The 19,465-nt window shown below is 48.3% G+C and overlaps 7 protein-coding genes and 1 non-coding gene across 8 annotated transcripts; 4 read left to right on the top strand and 4 right to left on the bottom strand.

Annotated features, from left to right (window-relative positions):
* Positions 1–310: 310 nt before the first annotated feature.
* FPRO_15036 (uncharacterized protein) lies at positions 311–2,095 on the top strand (the record flags this gene model as incomplete). Its single annotated transcript, XM_031220689.1, has 4 exons — positions 311–392; positions 451–777; positions 834–1,746; positions 1,804–2,095. The coding sequence occupies 4 exons, from the start codon at positions 311–313 to the stop codon at positions 2,093–2,095; spliced, it is 1,614 nt and encodes a 537-aa protein (XP_031086322.1).
* A 748-nt stretch (positions 2,096–2,843) lies between these two features.
* FPRO_15037 (uncharacterized protein) lies at positions 2,844–4,879 on the bottom strand (the record flags this gene model as incomplete). The annotated part of the gene is made up of 2 exons (XM_031220688.1): positions 2,844–3,229; positions 3,289–4,879. 2 exons carry the CDS (start codon positions 4,877–4,879, stop codon positions 2,844–2,846), a joined length of 1,977 nt encoding a protein of 658 aa, XP_031086321.1.
* Positions 4,880–5,411: 532 nt separating this feature from the next.
* FPRO_15038 (uncharacterized protein) lies at positions 5,412–7,069 on the top strand (the record flags this gene model as incomplete). Its single annotated transcript, XM_031220687.1, has 2 exons — positions 5,412–5,495; positions 5,558–7,069. 2 exons carry the CDS (start codon positions 5,412–5,414, stop codon positions 7,067–7,069), a joined length of 1,596 nt encoding a protein of 531 aa, XP_031086320.1.
* A 2,297-nt stretch (positions 7,070–9,366) lies between these two features.
* FPRO_15039 (uncharacterized protein) lies at positions 9,367–10,422 on the bottom strand (the record flags this gene model as incomplete). The annotated part of the gene is made up of 1 exon (XM_031220686.1): positions 9,367–10,422. One exon carries the CDS (start codon positions 10,420–10,422, stop codon positions 9,367–9,369), a length of 1,056 nt encoding a protein of 351 aa, XP_031086319.1.
* Positions 10,423–13,053: 2,631 nt separating this feature from the next.
* On the bottom strand, positions 13,054–13,455 carry FPRO_15040 (uncharacterized protein; the record flags this gene model as incomplete). Its single annotated transcript, XM_031220685.1, has 1 exon — positions 13,054–13,455. One exon carries the CDS (start codon positions 13,453–13,455, stop codon positions 13,054–13,056), a length of 402 nt encoding a protein of 133 aa, XP_031086318.1.
* Positions 13,456–15,284: 1,829 nt separating this feature from the next.
* rrna16 lies at positions 15,285–15,400 on the top strand. The gene has a single exon (XR_004093476.1). It is a non-coding gene; the product is annotated as a ribosomal RNA (ribosomal RNA).
* Positions 15,401–15,955: 555 nt separating this feature from the next.
* FPRO_15041 (uncharacterized protein) lies at positions 15,956–16,948 on the bottom strand (the record flags this gene model as incomplete). The annotated part of the gene is made up of 3 exons (XM_031220684.1): positions 15,956–16,513; positions 16,586–16,837; positions 16,895–16,948. The coding sequence occupies 3 exons, from the start codon at positions 16,946–16,948 to the stop codon at positions 15,956–15,958; spliced, it is 864 nt and encodes a 287-aa protein (XP_031086317.1).
* Positions 16,949–17,376: 428 nt separating this feature from the next.
* FPRO_15042 (uncharacterized protein) lies at positions 17,377–18,897 on the top strand (the record flags this gene model as incomplete). Its single annotated transcript, XM_031220683.1, has 1 exon — positions 17,377–18,897. One exon carries the CDS (start codon positions 17,377–17,379, stop codon positions 18,895–18,897), a length of 1,521 nt encoding a protein of 506 aa, XP_031086316.1.
* Between the last annotated feature and the right edge of the window lie 568 nt (positions 18,898–19,465).

Here is a 19,465-nt window from a genome sequence, read left to right as displayed (position 1 = left end):
CGTTTGATCGCGTCCAGTCTCCCCATTCCCCAGATTTCGGCCCCAGAAAACTTGCCCCAGCGTCTCTCTCCGCTTTCTCCAAGCTACAGGACCTCCATGTTTTCGTACCGGACCGAGAGTTCTGGAGCTGGGGTATGTATATAACTTCTCGTCGAGCCCATCGGTTAGACCCCATTATCTTGGAATTGGCATCCAGACATTCAGACTCTCATCTGCTGAGGTCAATTGAATCGATATCGGTCAACTTATACTTCTCCTTCTTATTTCCCTCTTTCAATTCTTCTAATCGGCACTCACCTCCATCTTCGCCATGGCTACCGACCTTGATCATGCCTCGCCGCGAACCAATTCGTTGGCAAACTTCTTCCGAAGTCCAAAGTTGGTCTACTCCAGTGAGTTCTCTCTTTCATCATCGTCTCAAGGCAGATCGTAACTAACATTAACACTCAGCCTTCCTCATGGCAATGGCCTTCTTTACCTTTGGCTATGACGGTGCCATCAGCGGCGGTATCCTAGCCATGGTCCCTTTCGTCAACCAAATGTCTCACACCCATCTTCCCAATGGCACCCCATACCTGACCTCAACCGATATCTCCATCATGACAGCTCTCCCCGTCACTGGCTGTGTTCTCGGACTGCCCCTCGCAGCCCAGTTCGCTGATAGATATGGCCGTAAGAAGATGATCCTTGTAGGCTGCATCTTTAGTGCTGTTGGAAGCGCCATCCAGACTGCAGCCTTTGGGCTCGCGGAGATAGTCGTCGGTCGTTGGATTGCGAGTAAGTCTTGACCAATCACCTCTAGCTCGTCCGTGTTTACTAACGTTCTTTCTCAGATGTTGCCATCTGGCTCTTCATTGTGCTTGGCTCAACCTACATGGCCGAGATTGCACCCGAAAACGTCCGTGGCGCCATTGTTGGAACATCCATCGTTCTCATCAACACAGCTGCCATTGTCGCTAGCGGCGTCAACTGGGCCATGAGTACAGAAATGTCCGCCATGTCATTCCGTCTCCCCCTTGGGCTAGGCATACTTTTCCCTCTTATCCTCTTCGTTGGGCTCTTCTTTGTCGATGATTCACCAACCTGGTACCTCACCAAGTCTCGTGACAGCGACGCCCTCAGGTCTCTCAGGAGCGTCCGCAGTGGCTACCCAGAGGCTGAGATTTTGGCTGAGTTCGAGGCTCTCAAGGCCCAAGCGTCTATTCGTGAGGATGAGGCCAAGGTTCCGTGGATTGATATCTTTCGTGGAACAAATCTCCGTCGATCTATGTTGGCCATGTCCATCGGAAACATGCAGCAACTCTCAGGCATTGCTTTCGCTACAAACTACGCTACCATCTTCCTCGCTACAGTCAGTGGCAACGTGTCTCCTTTCCTTCTCACCATGGTCGGTGCTATCCTCGCTTTCGCCGGCGCAGTCACCGGGATCTACCTTGTCGACAGAGTCGGACGCCGAACCCTCGCCCTTACCACCTTCACCATGGTCTTCTTTATTGATCTCGTGGTCGGAGTCCTTGGTTTCATGGACTACACAGGAAATACTAGCATCGCCAAGGCCATCGCGAGCATGTGCATGCTCTTTTCGTTCTTCTTCGCAGCTGGATTCGGCCCTCTGACTTATGTCGTCTCTGCTGAAATTCCGACTGCCCGTCTACGCAACAAGACCAGCTCTTTCTCTTTCTTGACCCTAGCTGCTTTTTCCACTGTTGTAATCTACGTACTGCCATATATCTCTCAGCCCGATGCGTAAGTACATTTCACTGTTTCTTACCTACCCGCATGCTAACAAGATTGTCATTGCAGAGGTAATCTTGGTCCGAAGACATACCTCGTCTTTGCTGGTTGGATGGCCGGGTGCATCCTTATCACATACCTGTACCTTCCCGAGACCAAGGGAAGAACCCCTGCTGAGCTGGATGCCATGTTTGAAGCCCGTGTTCCTGCTCGCAAGTTCAAAGGCAAGGAGCAAGACCCGTTTGTCAGTGCATTGCTAATATTTCACGTTTCAGACTATCAGTGCAATCTGTCTATGGAGAGTTACATGAATGAGGAGAAGATCGATACCGAGGTCGCCCACCACGAAGCTAAAGTTTAAACTGAAGGACTAGGATCTAAGTCAGCTTGACATTGATAGTGAGGAGTTAGTTGGGAGTATAAGCCCAGACCAACGATATTCTTAATATCCAGTAGGGTAAACCCATATTCAAAGAGTAGTTCTTTAATTGCACATCCTCTCTGTATCTCAGTTTCTTGTGATACAACGTTATTCCCCTCTCATTTCAAACTCACTACTAAAGTGTTGCCGCTTGGTGCTTGTGCTTGCTGCCTCTTGGGACTTCTATTCATGATCCGCACTCTGCCTAAGCGATGCAGTGATTGTTAGTTAAATTCTGTGACATCTCTGTGCAGACCTAAGTGTTGTTTTATTGGACTTTGGTGCATCTTAGACTTGACGTTTGTCTTGCATGTCTTACCTTGCCTATGCTACTCACTCAACTGACATTCTATAACAAGGGCACCCAAACCAAGGTCTACTACAGTCAGTGACACAATCTAGGAGAGAAAGGTGCTTAAGGAGTGTATCTCGTAGGATGAAAGACTTAGGTAGCTTAATAATAACATTAGCAGATCTGAGGCTAGTTATCTGTCCCCAGGATATCAGGCCTCGGATTCCTTTTATTTCTATAAGATCGCTGATTGGGTTTTGCTTTAATTTATCACTAAGGCATCCTAGATAGAAACCCATCCCACTAAAGAAAAGGCAAAGAACTCTCCCAACAATTCTAAAACAGTCTTACATATCGTTCCCATCTACGTACCCCTTTGTGCCTCTGTCTAGTTATCTAACCCTCGTAACACGAGGTCTTTAGCTCCCATGCTGTACATTCCAGCGACTGACCCGACCACGGGCGCTCACTCTTCTTTACCACAAACGGCTGAATGTTATAGCAGGTCATACTTTCCGGGTAGACTCGTGTAGTAATTGCCGTTCTTTCGTTGGCGAAAAGCTCTAGACAACTCACATCAAAGAATGCATTGAGTCGTAAGGGCTCCTGTGACAAAAGCGACTCAGCTCGTGCACCAGTTCCGGGAGACAATGTCGAAAAGAGGGTATGTGGTGCCTCTTCATCCGCTACGCATACGCCTGTCATGTTGGTGGATTTATCTCGTGTAATTTTGAGCATCTCCAAGTCAGGACTAAACGAGACAACGGTACGTAGTTCTGAATCTTGAGAAGGAATGTTAGCATTCTCTGGCAACGATTTGTAATTCTATCAGTAACATTACCTTTTGTATGGCCTATTATGAAGCCGATACTCTGTACATCATTGCCAATATCGAAAGATACGTCCAGCTCCCAACAGGAGCATCCGAGAGGGAATTCTAAGCTTCCCAGAGCCTCTGGTAAGGTGTGATAGGTGATGGGACCCAGGAAATGCTGACTTTGACGAAGTTTGTTGAGCCTAGGGTCTGGTAAGGCACACAATGTTGTGATCGTATAGGCCTGAGGAGAAGTGGTCGGGAATAGTAACGCCTGCTGCGACATATCTTCTGGCACCACGTCAAACGACTTGATTGATGTCAGATCTGACTTTAATGCATGGACAACATGATGTGTTCTGCTCATGCGGACAACTCTCGGGACCGATAACAGTCCGGCCCATCCTTGTGCCCTCTTGAGCTCTGCAGAGAGATCTTCCTCAACAATCCAGCCAAAAGCAACTTGCTGGTTGGATTTTGGATCGTGGAAGGAGTTGACAGCATAGATTGCTCCGTAGTCCAGAACACCGCCCGAACGGAGCTGCATCTGTATCCCTGTTGAAGTCTGCGCCAAAGGGCCCGAAGCCCACATCTGGCCATGGTCCTTTCTGAACTCTGAATGGCAATGCCGCCCAGAAGGCTCAGTGTCAAGTTGCTTACGCCCCTCAACGCCGATTATCAGCACCTCATGACTTATTGCTGGATCATCAGGATCAGGGAGTGAAAGGAAGTTGGCCACCTCCCAATTTGTACCATAGTCGGGCTCCCATTTCGAAGGATGTTGCCTTTGAGGGGTTGATGTGATAGACAGCACAGAGAGGAAGTTCCAGGCCGCCAAATCGTACTGTTCAAGAGAGTAGACAAATATTGCAGGGCCAATACCGCGAATGCCACCAGAAACGATGCCAAACAGCGATTTATTTGACCCATGTCCTAGAAGCCGGCTGAGCGAAGGCCACTTAGCAACGTATGGATCACGCCAGCCTGTAACATCGAGATGGCGAGGAGGGCCATCCAGAACAGTCGATACATCTCCCCTTTGCCATGTACGACCAGAATCATATGACGTGGCGATGCAAATTGCTTCAGAACCCCAGTTGTAGGGAAGAGCATGGTGTATCGGAAGCATCCGCGCTGAGGTGTAGAATGCAGTGCTTCGTCCGGGTGCAGAGGGAACTGGACTCCAACATCCTGTAAAGACCCCCTCTTCTCCATCATACTTCTTCGATGGTCGAATAGATGGACTACCACTGACCTCCCAGGTTATCAGGTCCTTTGAAAATGCACTTCCCCATGAAATGTCGCCCCATTCTGGCTTTTTGGGGTTCCATTGGAACCCAACGTGATAGACTTCATGAACGGCGTCATAGCCTGGTGCACAAGGGTCGTTTAGCCAGCCAGTTGGTGGCATAAGGTGATAACGTGGTCTCCAGCGACGATGCGCATTTTCGTCGTGGGTTTCTGATGCTTTTGCAATGGAAAAGGGATCTAGGTCGTGAAGAACATCATTATTGGATGTCGTCGAAGTTGTATTGTACGGAGCCTCATAGACAACAGTCTCATAGATATGGCGTTCGGGCGGAAGCTGGACAAGGATAGGTGAATCGAGGGTTGCCATGATGGCTGCTGTTTGGTGACTGTTTTGACAACTTCACCCGAGGTAATCAGCAAAGAGTAGCCTTGGAGAGACCGCGAAGATGCAGAACCGCCATTAGCAGACCAAATTAATCACATGAGTGGCACTGACGACGGCATTAGGCGTTTTCATTTCATCCTTGCACACCTGGCATGTTGAATATCACGGGCTCGCAAATCGGCAGTTGTAACTCATGATTCTGGCTGTTCTCATCGACAGCGGGAATATTCCGAATCGGGCTTAAAGCGCCATGTCACATTTAGCAGCACATTTCAGCACCAGGTGACACTAGCCCGGCTTCTGCTTCGTGGGGAGACCTCTGCATGGTTTGACTTATGGCCCAGACCTTTGTCGGACCGAGAGCTCGGCATGGTTCCCCGCAGTCTTCCCCGTGCTCATAACTCGGTCGGGCCAGGGGAATTCTGTGTCGGTTTTATTCCTGATCCGTCATAAAAGCCTCCTGCTGCAGATGGACCGTCTCCCTTGTATCGGAAAAAGGAGATTCCAGCTCGACATGAACCAAGTGGTCTTCGATTCATCATTGGGTTGTGCTGTTCAAACTAGATCATGTGATCACTGTTTCCATCGCAAGATCAAGGTAGGTTGTCTACTTCCTGTCTAGCTCAGTCGGTTTTGCGGCTCTGACCCTCCGATTCGCAGTGTGACCGGCGTAACCCGTGTTCGCCTTGTCAAGATAACCATGTAGAATGCCAATACGAGAGGCCTAGGAAGAAGCGCCGGTACATTCCACCGGTATCAGATGATCCAGATGTCAACTCTAGAGTATCTTCGGAGAGGCTCAACATCTTGTATGAGGAAAGGGCAGACTGGTTGCCTGCTGATACCATTGACGTGGGCACCCCTACAGAGGCACAGCAACTGAATTCAGTGCGTGTGAACAATTCTACGAATGCGCAAATCACTACCGTCTCTCCTTTGCAGCTGGACACAGAATACTGGAACCTTGGTATGGGGGAATGCTTCTTCTACCCAACCAACCTTTTTGGAGTGGTCGACCTTCCTCCCTATCTACCCTCACTCCCATTTAACGTGCCTGAAAGTCCTGGAATATCGCTTTCATCTCCACTCCAGCATCTCTCGAGTCAAAACGGAGTACTCGATCGTTTCCTGGATGACAGCTCCATCCCACAGCTCATCGACGTGTTCCTAGAGCGCCTACAACAATCCATGCCCTTCTTCACCCGCTCATATCTACATCAAAACATCGCGGGTCAACGACATCTCCAAGATCGGTCTTTCGGCTCTTTGGTGCAGGCCATCTGCTCCCTGGTCCTTTTACAGCCCGTGCAGAGCCAGGAGAAACGCTCATGGCCGAATCGTGAAGCTAGAGCCGACGCACACTTGGCCCTGGCTGTAAATTTACACTCGCAGTCTGATTTAGGTCAGAGCCCGACTCTAGAAACGATCATGACGAGTGTCTTCTTGTTTGCATGTCAGTTCTGTAAGGGCAATTTTGATGCAGCCAGATTTCGGCTCAGGGAGGCAGCAGCTCTAGCCGAGGTGATGAATCTCGACAAGCCTGAATCGTACGGCCGGATTGGAGACACAGAAAAGCAAAGGAGGCTCCGCACACTGATCAGCCTTACGATCATTGAGAGAATCTACTCGGTCCAGAGAGACTACATTCCGGGCACGAAATCACTAAGCCGGAACAAGCTGCAAGAACTGCAGAATGCCATAGCATCTTCCGATGACAGGGGTGAAAGCGAGAACATCATTGCCATGGAGTGTATCAGCAACATGCTTGAGCAGGTGGACTTCATTGATCCCGATATAATAAAATGCTGGAAGGGTTTCTGCTGGGAAGAAGAGGCCCCGACACATGTCACCAGAAGCACAATACTCACTCTCCTACGAAGGTACCGGATTCCACCACGGTTTTCTGGACTTTCTGGTATCGATACCCATGCTCAGCATGCAGATATCCTCGTTACCAGGCACTGGATCAGGATCAAGCTGTGGTCTTTGGCCAATAGCCATGGCTACGTTGAAGCCCTATCTGACGATGAGGAGTTCCGTCATGAGTACGCCGTGACCATTGCAAGCGAGGCTCTTGACACCTGTTCTCAGTTCCAGATGACTAGTCTCGAAGTACATGGCATCGGACTTGTATGTATCCTTGAGATTCCCGTTGATATAAACCCAAACTGATCGACAACGACAGGTTGAGAAACTCTCTGATCTCGCAACTTGTGCAGCACAACAAGTCAACGTCTACTCGCCTGCACAAGAGTATCCCATTCATGCAGACTCAATCAACCGTGATCCAAACGGGATGCAGCCACAGGAAGACTCTCCGAACTCAAGTTCAAGTTCAGGGACTGTAAATAATGGCGCCGAGGACATGCTCAATGGCTATCTCTCGCTGTTTGCATCTTTCCGAAGAGGGAGACACCCTTTTCTTAAGCCGTATATGCGCCTCTTACTACTCAGAGATTGACGATAGCAACGGAGCTCGTTCCGGTTTAACTCTTGGTGATCACTGTGAAACAGGAGGCGCTTGCGATAAAGGCAGGTTGAGGCAGCTAACTCTCCGCTGTTAATCCTAGGCTCCTTCTCCAACCTAATACAATACGTTCAGCGTCCCATGACCGACGATATCATACCTTGACGTGTCTCTGTTCTATCCTAAGTCTAAATAGAGATTTAGGTAATTTAGAATAGACCTAAAGCTTTTAGATTAGTTATTATAATTTAGGATAACGGAAGGTCTCCCCGCTGTGCCAATGTCACTTGCCAGTGCGAACTTCTCCCTCATGAGGAGGGGTCGCTATGTCGCGAGGCAACGTTGCTCGGCCACACCTTGTTTTTTGTCTTTTCCTTCTTCGCAGCAACAGCATCAACAACATCTCAACTTTCATCTCAAACCCGGCTAATCGTGATGGTAATTATCACCCAGCAAGGTACCTAGTCTGAATCACTGACTAATGATGCGATCTACAGACCGACTCGTCCTCTAATCTTTCCTCGCCGCCCGCGAATCCTGGCCTCGCCGTTTTGGTTGACTGTGTCTTCCGTGAAGTGTTCACTCAGCTCGGCGACATCAAGACTCAGCTCGACACAATGAACGGCCAACTTGATACTCTTGAGGCCACTGTTCGCGAGCATAGCCAGCACTCGGCCCGTATTGATCGACGTCTTACTAGCGCGTCAGTGCCTACTATGAACGTGACCATACAACCCATATTTACTGACAAACACCTAGGACCTCTACAACAACCAATTTCCCTGCTAGACTCCTCAACAGCGGAGCTTGTGAGCCTACTTCGGTTCTCACCCCTCTGGTCAATCCGGTGACTGGCGAGAACGTCCCCGATTTCCCGCGCACCTATGGCGAGGTCCGGCGACTTAACGGTATTTATTCCATTGTTTTGTTTGTTTTCAGGTTACAAATTCATCTAACATTTGAATCTTAGCTCGTGAGCTCGGTGCCCTTCTGCGAGCCCTCAACCTGCGCGCTGCTAGAAACGCTGAGCAGAAGCGAGGTGACTTCTTGCGCGCGATTGGCGCTACCCGGGACCGGGTTACGCGCCGTTAGTTTTTTTCCCAGGTTATCGCATTCTGGAATGGAGTTTGGTGTAATCAGTTCGTGAGAACAATGCCCATTTGTAGTTGGCTATCAGTTTTGATAGAACTAGACCCAGGGAAAAAGGAATAGACAAGGAACTGCCTTGATGAATAAGCTTTGACTTGCGTGAATGATCCATTCGGTGCAAAAGTACGCGATGAGATGATCCCAACCTGTCGCTTGAAATTATGCAGCGTTTTGGTGAATGCTCAGGGCATCCCCCACTGTAGTCCCTCCTGGAACTGGCCACTGCGGGCTCCAGTGGTGCATGGGTAAATCGACGCGCCACAAGGCACAGCACACTACCCGCTGTATCAACACTGTGGCCTCGAGCCCTTGTAAACACGCCCAACCTCAGCAACTACGGGCGTCTCCCTCTCCTCATTTAGAATCGCTAGACTTCACAACTATACCACCTGATTCAGAACAAGAATGTCTCACATATAAGTCAATTCACGCCAATATCAATAAACCAAAACTTTATACCACCAACTTTTGGTCTATTCAGAAGCTTCTTTATCTATGTACTCACTTGAGCACCCCTCGGCATAACTGCGCCCTTCCTGATCGTCCCGTAAGCACTACTCACTTGAGTAAGCTTGCCGCAAATGATCATCATGGACTGAACACTCGTTCCTCTGCTCACTTGAGCAACTCTGTACGGTAAGTGTGCACAGATATGGCATTCCCATGTCGATCTACTCACTTGAGTGTTGCTGTGAAAATGACCAGCACATTCCAACACATCTCCCAAGCCTCAACGAGCCCATACACTTGTACAGGCTGCCCATCCTGACATCCAAAGTAACAAAGGGAAAGCTTCTTCCTACCTACGCACTTGGTAAGCTCGATTGATCTGTGCAGTATAACCCAGATAGTCTCAGAGAAGGGGGTCTTGCGGAACAAGGTGACCATAGCGGTCCATCCAAGCTTCACTTCCGACAAATCTCCAAGCAATGACAATACCATATTCCTCGGAAATCTTCTTATCAAAATTGACGCCCAGGTTGCTCAGAGCAGGGTGAGTCCCAGGGACGGTCTTCTTGTATTCTGCTCCGTGATAATGATCATGCAGCTGTTCGCGAGTCATCGTGATAACCTCTATTGTTGTCCCACGGGGGTATGAGCTTAGTTCTGATGGAATCTCAACCTCTTGAACCCGCCATCCTTCCCCAGTACCCGGCGAGCTTAAGGCATGTAGGGCCAGCCCTTGTGGACATGGAAACTTGAAGTCCCGGCAGTCTTTATACGTCCGGAGAGCCACACAAGCCACGTCGTCTTGGACTGGTAATCGGAGGTATTGTTCGTGGTCAGCAACTTGCTTTTTGATCCAATTCTCATAGTGCGCATTAATAGGCTGGGCCAGCAATGGTAGGGTGGCAGAGAACACATCTTCGTCCTCGGAAGATATTGCAGGGGGACTCCGGTAATGGTGCTTCAGCTCCTCGATAAAGGAAGCTCTTATCCACTTTGCCTGCTCGATAAATATTCCCGCATAATCGTAGGGGGGACGACAAAACTCGACAGTCATCGCGTTTCCTTTTTCTGGGATAGACAGTAGCACATTCACCTTAACGTCAGGGGGGTTATCGCGAAGTTCGTCTTTCAGGTGAGGTTTATCCAATAGCTGCATAGCCTCAAGATCATTTCTGCCGTCTTCGTCATCCTCTGCGAAGGAACAAGTCAATGCCTGAATTTCCTCACATACCTGCTGAAGTCTAGATTCATCATATCGGTCAATGTTTTCCATCACACAGCCGTAAGCAAGGCTGCTCATGCTTTTCATGATGGCCAAACAAGATCTGGCGATGATATCTGCAGGAACATGACCTATGCTCTTGGCAAGATTCTCGATAGAAATGTGGAGGCTGTCCAGCTGGTTCTGGATGAGCTGCTTCTTGAGTTGCTCCATATTCTCTTCTAAAGTTTGTGGCATCTTCAATGTAGAGATTTCGAAGCTTTGTGTATGGTGAAGAGTTTAAAGAATGGTGACGAGAAGGTGTAGTGGTGGAAGGTGGTGGTTAGCACTGCTGTGGATGAGAATTGATCTTCATAAGCGGCCAAGTCTCGTATTTAACAACGTTGAATCAGCAATTGACTTGGCACTTGTTCGTAATTAAACTGCACTCATTGTATCCTCTTTCATTACGGAAATTCTGAGCTTGTGTCTTCTGGGTAGGACTGCAATCTATTTCGGTATATCTGCAATTGAACTGTTAAAGTAATACTTAATAATCCCGCAGTGACTGCACCACTATCTGTGTACCGGGATAGCTACGAGTTGAGTAAATGACCTAGTCTTCCTGTTAGTACTTTACTGTCCGAACACGAGATGAACAAAAGATAAGCTTCAATGAACCTGAGTGAACATGAGTGACCATGGAATGAAGTCTTGAACTTCTGCTTAAGAACAACAATACGTACTAAAACATTAATTGGAATACAGCATAAATGGCATAAAGAATACTCAAAAGTAAGCATGTTCGTAAGCAAATCTACTGATGGCTTGAACGGTAGTAATTCTCCTTCCTTGTCATGTCTTGCAGGCTTACGGGCTATACCCACTGACTGACCTTACGGTCTGCGGCACAGAATGATTCAGCTTTAACATTACTCGCACCACGAGAACTTTCTATTTAGCCTAAGTAGCGAACCTGAGACACTGAAAGGTCAGAGCTATGGCGCAATGAATAATTAGAAGACGGGAGAGGAGTCTGAGCTTCCTTGGCATTGAGATAATAATAAAAAGTATAAAATAAATTAGGTAAGCTATAATAAAATCATATTGAATGTGATGATATTCGATAATATTTAATAAGATTAAGTGAGCTACTATGGGATTTGACGGGTTATGATGTTAGGTTGCGCCATCCGCTGCCATTATGACTGAAAACAACATCAACAAAACCGATCACTTTCGATGCAAGTGTACTCCAAGTACAGAGACTATGAGCCTAACATCTCTTTCTCCTGATATGCCACCAGAGGATCCTCGTTCGCAGCCTTTCAAGCCCCAGCGCAAATATCCCCGCTGCCTTCGCCGCCAGCCTCTAGTAATCACGAGCGAGCTTTTACTTCTGCCGCTGACGAGCTATTAAGATCTCATCGAATCAGAGCGATTCTATGAGACAGAAGGCTGCCTCTCGAAGCTTACGAGTCTGCTCCTCGGCTACGAAGACTACGTCCGCCTCGTTATCGCGCTCACTTATACAAATGTTGTTGCGATAGCGCTGACAAGGAGTCGAACTTGTCACTGGCTAATCTATACAAGTCAAGATCAGTGATCTGTAGGGGTCACGGAAATAGCTGTCTACGGTGAGGCAAGCCGTGGACAGAAGGTGGCTAAATGGAACAGGAACTGGTTCAGCCTTGGTATAATCTCTGAGATACTGGCAAATTATGAAATGAACTACATTTTCACAAATGTGTTCTGGGAGGGATTGTTCTGGGGACTTCAGGATAGGTAATTCAATTCTTTGTCAGTCTTGCATTCCAATAATGCAGGAAGCGAGCTGTGAACCTCAACTTCACGATTGCTCAACCTACAGTTTCCTACCAATATCGTCCAACTTCATATAGTCCATACATCGTGTGCTCCCCGCATACCTGGCATGACGCGTCCCTCTCTTCTTTAATCTTCTGTAAACACTGCCTTCCTTTTCTGTTAGCTCTTTCACATTCCTCCCTTCCCATACCGTCGAACGTGAGTACATCTCGAACGTTGGGATCTTTCTCGCAGGCACCGCAAAGGGTCCGACGATACAGGTCCTTGCACATGATTGAAGCTGTTATTAGGTGTTCTTGCAGAGCTGGTTGGCTAGATGAGAGGCTCGAAAGTGAGTTGAGCTGCCTGGAGAGTGGGAGCTTGCGGGACTATATATAATAATCTTGGTCGGGCTTCTGATGTGACCGAGGTGAACAGGTGCAGATATCAATGGTGGATCGGTCAGACAAGGTCATGATTCAGACGTCACATTTTATGGCAATGACAGCGAAGACAAACCCAGTGTTCATGGCTGATTATTGAATCAAGAGAACCTGCTGCCATGTTGAACAGTAGTCTCTTCATCACCAGCACTCTGAGTAACGGTTCAATCAACCACGCAAATGATCAGTGAAGCAGGGCTTCAGTGAAATCTGATGAACCAACGTTCATTTATTGATTGACCTGACAGAAGGTGTTTACATCTCGCGCCTTACCCAGGCCAACATTCACGGCAGGCTCACTTCATATCTTCGCTCCCTCACTTCAAGTAAGTTTATTCGTCTGGCATACTACCCAATACATCAAAACTTCACAATGGCCTTAATTCTAAGGCATATGAAGTGATAATGGAGGCCTTGCAGAGTTAATGCTCGGTGTATAAGAAAATCGATTTACTTGCTGTTTGTACGATTGACAGAATAGATACTATGAACCGCTTTATTGTCTTCCTGAGCCTTCTAAATCTAAGTTTTGCTACGATCCCAGACATTCATCGTCTTACGGTGCAGAAATCTTACTCAGTGTTTTGTGTTAGTTAGCGGCTGAACAGTGTACTCGGTGCTAGCATAGAAGCATGTTGTCCTACTTCTTGCCAAACACCTTCTTGACCTTATCCGCGAAGGAACCAGTCTCTTTCTTGGCGACTTCTTGTTGGATCTTTGGTTGATAGTCATATGGCTCCGTGTAGCACGTGCCACTAGCTGTATTGGCATGGCATGCTGGACACAGCCATGCCTTGTCGAGCACAATCTTCTTCTTCCCCGGACAGGCCTTGCCCTCCTTGACAGCTTCGCATAGGTCTTCGTCAATAAGCACGAGGTCCTCGGCTTCGCAGTTGCCGCAGGTTCTGGTGGTCGATTTAACGATACACATGGTGGATATTGTTGTAGGGGTAGCTTTTGGTGTTGTTAATTGGTAATTGGAAGAATTGAGAGTAGAAGTTGTTGCAGCAGGTTTAAGTGCTGCCCTATTTGTTATTCTCATGCGTGATGGGGCGTCGCTTGAACAGCGCAGGTTCAGAATAAGGAACCAGGAGACAAAGCGGCACAGTGAGTCAATGTCACCACCTGGCGGAGAGTGAAAGGCCAACAAAGAACTTCAGGTGTTGGGCAACAAGGCACGACCAGTGAATAATGCCAGGCAGTGACACGACGAAACCCCAGCCTACAAGCGGCGAAGATACACAAAATGCTCGTCCATGCGCCAATTGTTGACGTAATCCAAGGCTTGAGTCAAAGTCATCAGTAATTCAGGATGAGACTAAAGACATTATGGTCTACAAATGAAACTTCAGAGTACGTTACGGGATGTGGCCATGATGATGGACCGCTATATCCACAGGAGCTTTACAGCTAGTATATCGCGGTGAGTATTGGGCTACATTTAATCTTCCTTGAACAAAAATAGAAATAAGCCACGGAGTAAGATGGCAGATCTCAGAGTGAGACAAGGGTCACATTCACATCAAATCACGATGCTGAGACAGCGATACAAATTATCGGGTCTCAGGCCATCTTCCTCACCCCCGAGGACAAGCCTCAGAAAGCAATGAAAAGAATAAAAGAAAACACGCCTGTCAGACGTCCATCAACACCCACCCCAGCCACGCGCCCGAAGGCAAGACCACAGCTGGGGTCGAGATCATCAAGCAAACCATCTCTATACAGCAGATGCACGAGGCAACCACCGCCATCCTTGCGGACAGAGCGAGAGGACCAAAAGGTATTCACTCTAGGGTGTCGAGGATATACATTCATCAACCAGGGTGGGATCTGTGGCTCTTTTAGGGAACCAAGAGAAGGTCGAATACTATAGAAATGATTCTCCTGGAAACGTTGTTAGTGGCCGTTTGGTGGGAGGGTGAGTGATAGTAGGTAGGGGGGACGTACTGAAGTATTGTCGACATGAAGAAGAAAAGAAAAAAATCCCAAAGGTCTGAGCAGGATCGGTTTTTTATAGAGAGGTACAGTGGGGCTAGGGGACTTGCGCCTGAGGCAGAGTGAAAACTCTGATTTTGGCCCAGCCACTTTTTTTTGTCACCTCATTTCGCTAACGGAGAAGAGTGAGCGCGTTTAGTGGGTATCTCGAAGACTTGAGCAAATGGCACTGCGATTGACTGAGAAATCTGCAAAGAAATGATGCTGCTAAGTAGTAGATAATTCCATTGCTACAGAAACATTGCAACGGGCCGATCAGAACAGAGATTTTTCTCAGTGGTGACTGTCTGCGAAAGATGATTGCTGAAAACTCGTCAGAGGAGCTGGGGCGCTAGTGCGGTTCAACATAGCGGCGTGGACAATATCGCTGAGCATCACGTCCATCACCAATACTGTAGGGTAGCTATTCATTTACTGGCAGATGCGTATTGCGTTAACAAAGGGTCGACGAGGAGACAAGGCAAATAAAACCTTCCCAGCTGAAATATCGTTGAATTGAATTGATGCTTGAAATAATTGACCGCACTTGATACGGGTTTCTGCTTAACTCTTTGCATTGGAATCTCTTGATGTTGCGGATGAAGTTGTTTTCACTGAGCTGCATTCCATATCGTGACGCACGATAAACACAGCAACAAACAGCGACCGGAGCTTATAGAGAATAAGAGTGACATTCGGCAAGAAGACTAGATAGTTTAACACAAGAAAGATGTTTCATCTTTTAACAGAAATTACAGACTGTGAGTGTCCATGTCAATCTTCAAGCTACCAATATGCCTGAGACCGCACGTTACCAAACCGACCCACTAAAGTGCGCTCGATTTCCCACCAAGTGTGTGTGAATATAGTGCGTAAGCCAGCCACAATCTAGCACATACGACCAAAGGTAGTGGAAAATACGGGATCCCGTCCGCTCTCCCATAGTCAAGCCACTAACCGGCGGATTAGTAGTTGGGTCGGTGACGACCAGCGAATCCCCGCTGTTGTATGTATCTTTTGCCATTTTTGCCCTCTGAGATTGCTTGACTTGTTGCGTTCGATTTGCGTTTTTGGTGGTTGCGAAGTTGGCTGTTGGTTGCTGACAATGATCCCTGTCGATGTGCGCTCACCCTGGACCAGTCATGTTCAGCGTGTCGGAACATCGAATTGCTCATCGAATTGACAATAGCGTTTTCTCCTGGTACGCGCAACATGTCGACTGAGCTGATCAATTCATTCCGCTGAAGAGGAGGTCTGGCTCTTATTATTCCATGCAAACTCGCGGGGGCAAGCCCTGTTTTATCCGTTTTCCTAGAAGCGATGCCAGTGCTCTGTGACATGTCTTTGAGCACTCTCCAGCAAAAGTCTACAGCATAGGTATATTAGTGACTGATATCAGTTTCACTTCAGAGCATAAGCACGAAGTCCCATTGAACAAATACCCAACATAATACAGCCCTATTTACACACTGACCAGCAGATATCAACTAAGCTCACGAGATCAAACACCCAAACAGAGCACATCAACCATTCCCCCATTCAATTTACTACTATCGACAGAACTCCCATCAAGCCGCACCGATGAACCAGGTAGTCCTGTCATCCCGATCTCTCGGAATGCCCCCAGGATGTATAAACGTCATATCAACTCTATGTTTCGTGACCGGCTTCTTCTGCGCAATCCTTACCTTCTCAAAATAAACATACGCCCCATAAAACACACTACTATTCGCCCCAGCATTACTCCCCTTTGCCTTTCGGAAGCCCGAAAGCTGCTTTGACTCTATACCCTTGCACATCGGTGCTTTGAACTGCCCGTAGATATCCCTGCAGAACTGCGCTTGCGTCACACTTGGGATTTTCATGTGTGCGTTTATCTTGCGGCGGATCTCATCGCTGTCGTCGAAGATGGGAACGTAGTCTGTTTCTTCGCCTACGAGGTGAACATCACTGATATCAGGAAGGTCTACGCCTTTAGAGTGAGTTCCGTCAGAAGCGTCTTTCTTGCTCTCCTTGAGCTGGTGTTTCTTGGCATCTGGCATCTTGAGACCCATGACTTCACGTTGTTGAAACCATGCATATGCATTACGCCAGACAGCACTGTTAGATCCGCCAAAGGGACCTTTCTGCTTGAGGAATTTGTTAAGGGAGTTTTAGTTAGCAATAGTGGCTCTGCAGAACTCAGCCTTGGTAATGACGCCCGAGTCAAAGAGCTTGTTCAACTTGGTGCGGATGACATTGCAGCTGGGAAGTCTGTCGTTCTCAAATGAGGCGTGCTCGACGGTGTCGTTCAGGTCTGCCTTGTATTGCAGCAATTTCTTCATCGAGGGACAGTTCAGCCTTGCGCTTCTTGCCAGAATATGGAGTCGTCTTTTTCGTAGGCGAAGGCTTTGGAGGAGAATTTTCATCAAGTGCAGCTGCTTCGACTTGCTTGTCCTTGATGCTCCTCCCTTTGAGTTGAGGATGGTCAGTGAGGACTTGAGCTAGGGAGTCACTGCGGATCTAACCGCTTTCTTGGTGTTCAAGACCTCTGGTTCAAGCGGCGCGAGAGGCTCTGGCATCGCGTAAGTTTTTGCTTGGAAGTTGATCTCAATTGAAGGTATTATTCATCAGTATCGCAAATTTAGTTGGCTGGTTGTACAGGATGGAGAGGAACGTGGTTTAGTGGGCCTACGTCACTTCGTGTTCGTCTCGCGCGTCCAGGACCCGCGCTTATCGATAAGAACTCGTTGGTGGAAATCATAGCAGATAGTGTCTACATAGATATGCGTCTAAGTTACCTGGAGGGAGAAGTATGCACTATCAGTTGTAAACTTGACAGGTGGAGAAATTCTCAAGACATGTTTCAACCCCGCACCCACAATTCTCTGAACCATTCCCATTTTACCTCCGCTAGCATCAAACGAGCCCAAGTCCACAGATCCGTTTTAAACTGAGCCTATCTAGGGATAGGTACCATCGAGTAACCATGATAGACCTGGACGAAGCAATGTCTATAACCTGGGTTGACGGCGACGAGGATAATAACGAAGCGATGCGGAGCGTGGGCTTCTATGAACACGCAGAAGCACCACGTGTATTTCCATCCTTGGAAATATACACGACCCAAGAAGTAGATACACGCTGCATGATTTGCGGCGTCAGCTTTCACATCAGCCGTCACCGAACAAATGGAGAACATCCCTCCGCGGCATGGAGCAGCCATGCAGGAGATGACATTGGAGCATATCCCGGAAGCCAAAACTGCGTCCAACCAGACTGCACTTCCATCCCAAGAAGTGGCCCAGGACCAGGGACGAGTTTTCTCTCCCCAAGAAATCTCGGCTCTAGCCGCTCTGAGCATGTTTCTGGGCCGAACTGCAGATCGACCAGTGCATACCATGGAAGCCGCATCTCAGTCGAGGCGATGAGAGAATGCAACACATATCAATGCCTCCTACTCCGCGACGAGTCATGGGAGCCAGAGGATAGCGAACTCGAAGATTTTGAGAGGCAAGACAGCCATGTACTCAGCGGCTTGGCGGATGCTGTGAAGTCTAATCGCAGGGGATACTATGCACCGCAATTCTTCCCAGAGCGAAACAAGGTCCGCTACACAGTGACGACCTTTCTCAGTGATGGGGTTCCGGCGATGCCATTCCATCCGACATGCTTTGAGGTTTTCAAGCGGGCGTCGATATATCGATATGGCTTTGTGAATGTAAAGGCTCTAGTGAGTTGGGCACAGGAAAGAGCGGCGCCGTCGATGCGGCTACCAGAACATGCCGCTGTGAAGAGAGCAAGGCAGATGCAATGGATGCATCACGCCGGAGACGAGTTTCTGGCCGCGAATCCGTGCTTCATCCCTGGATTGCAGGACATTATCGATTCCGTACAGAATATCTACAGTCCCGATGATATTTGTTCAGATGCGGCACCGCCCGCCCTAAACTCTACAGACATGTTCTCCAAGCTCCCGCAGGAGATCAAGCTCGAGATCCTACTACAGCTGGATTCCTGGGACATCGCCAGCTTGCGCCTATCATCACGAGCATTCCGCCACCTCCCGCAATCGCTCTTCTACCAGCTAACCCTCCGCGAACTCCCCTGGCTGTACGAAGCATGGGCGCCCCTCCCGCTCTCATTCTTCGTCACGACAACTGCAGTTGAACAGCGAAGAATCGGACAGAGGCTGGATGAAATCAATCAGAAAATCTCAGTTCGTCGTCAAGACGATGATGGATCGGAAGAGAATGCAGCAGAGATTAAGAGGTTGGCTAGTCGGGCGGCTAAGCTTGAAGAGAGGCGGAAGCAGAGTTACAAGACTACGCCTGTTAGGCTGTTGGACCGGAGGAGTACTAATTGGACGCAATTGCGGGGGGAGTTGGCCCGACGGTGGGGAGAACTGCCGGGGCTGAGGAACAGAAGGAGGATTTGGAACAGCTGCCAGGAAATTATGGACCGTGCAGAAACAATTCCTACTGAGGAACAAGACGATGACCAGGGTCTCGGTCAGTGGATTGCTTATTGAACAGCTTATCGCGGTAATTACCATAGCGTCACTCAATAAACAAGTTTGCTCCCCCCCAAGCCTCACAGCACGGTCCATACTGCATGCCATTCCTTTATTCTCTTTATCGGAAAAAGCAAAGAATTTGTATCGAGATGAGTCATCAGCAGCCTGCCTCACGAGGCTGCTGTGTGTGTTGTTCACACCACTCTGTCGTCTTTTCAATTGCGATAAGCAAACGCAACAAAGAAAGCCTCATTTTAATGGGCGGCACATTTCAACGGCTAACGCTGGCCCCAAGTGGGACTTCAAACCTGGGGTAAAATATCCACTACTACCGCCCTCGGCCGTTATGACGTGGACCAGAAAACCCAATTCCTCCCAAATCCCAATACTCTGTGCTTCAAAACCATGGAAAGGAACAAAAAGAAGGCCTGTAGAACAAATCTGACCGACATGAGACTAAACTCCATCAAGAAGGTGTCCAAATCCTAAAAAGAAAGCCTAATCTTTACGCTGGCGGGCCTGAGAGATAACGACTGCGTTTTCCGCTTGGGCCAATTGAACCCTTATCTCGGTGGTCACTTGA

This window comes from Fusarium proliferatum (genome assembly GCF_900067095.1).
Source record: "Fusarium proliferatum ET1 genome assembly, contig: FPRO_scaffold009, whole genome shotgun sequence".
NCBI lineage: Eukaryota > Fungi > Ascomycota > Sordariomycetes > Hypocreales > Nectriaceae > Fusarium > Fusarium proliferatum.
Note: the sequence above shows the minus strand (reverse complement) of the source record. Positions and strands in the feature narration are given on the sequence as shown.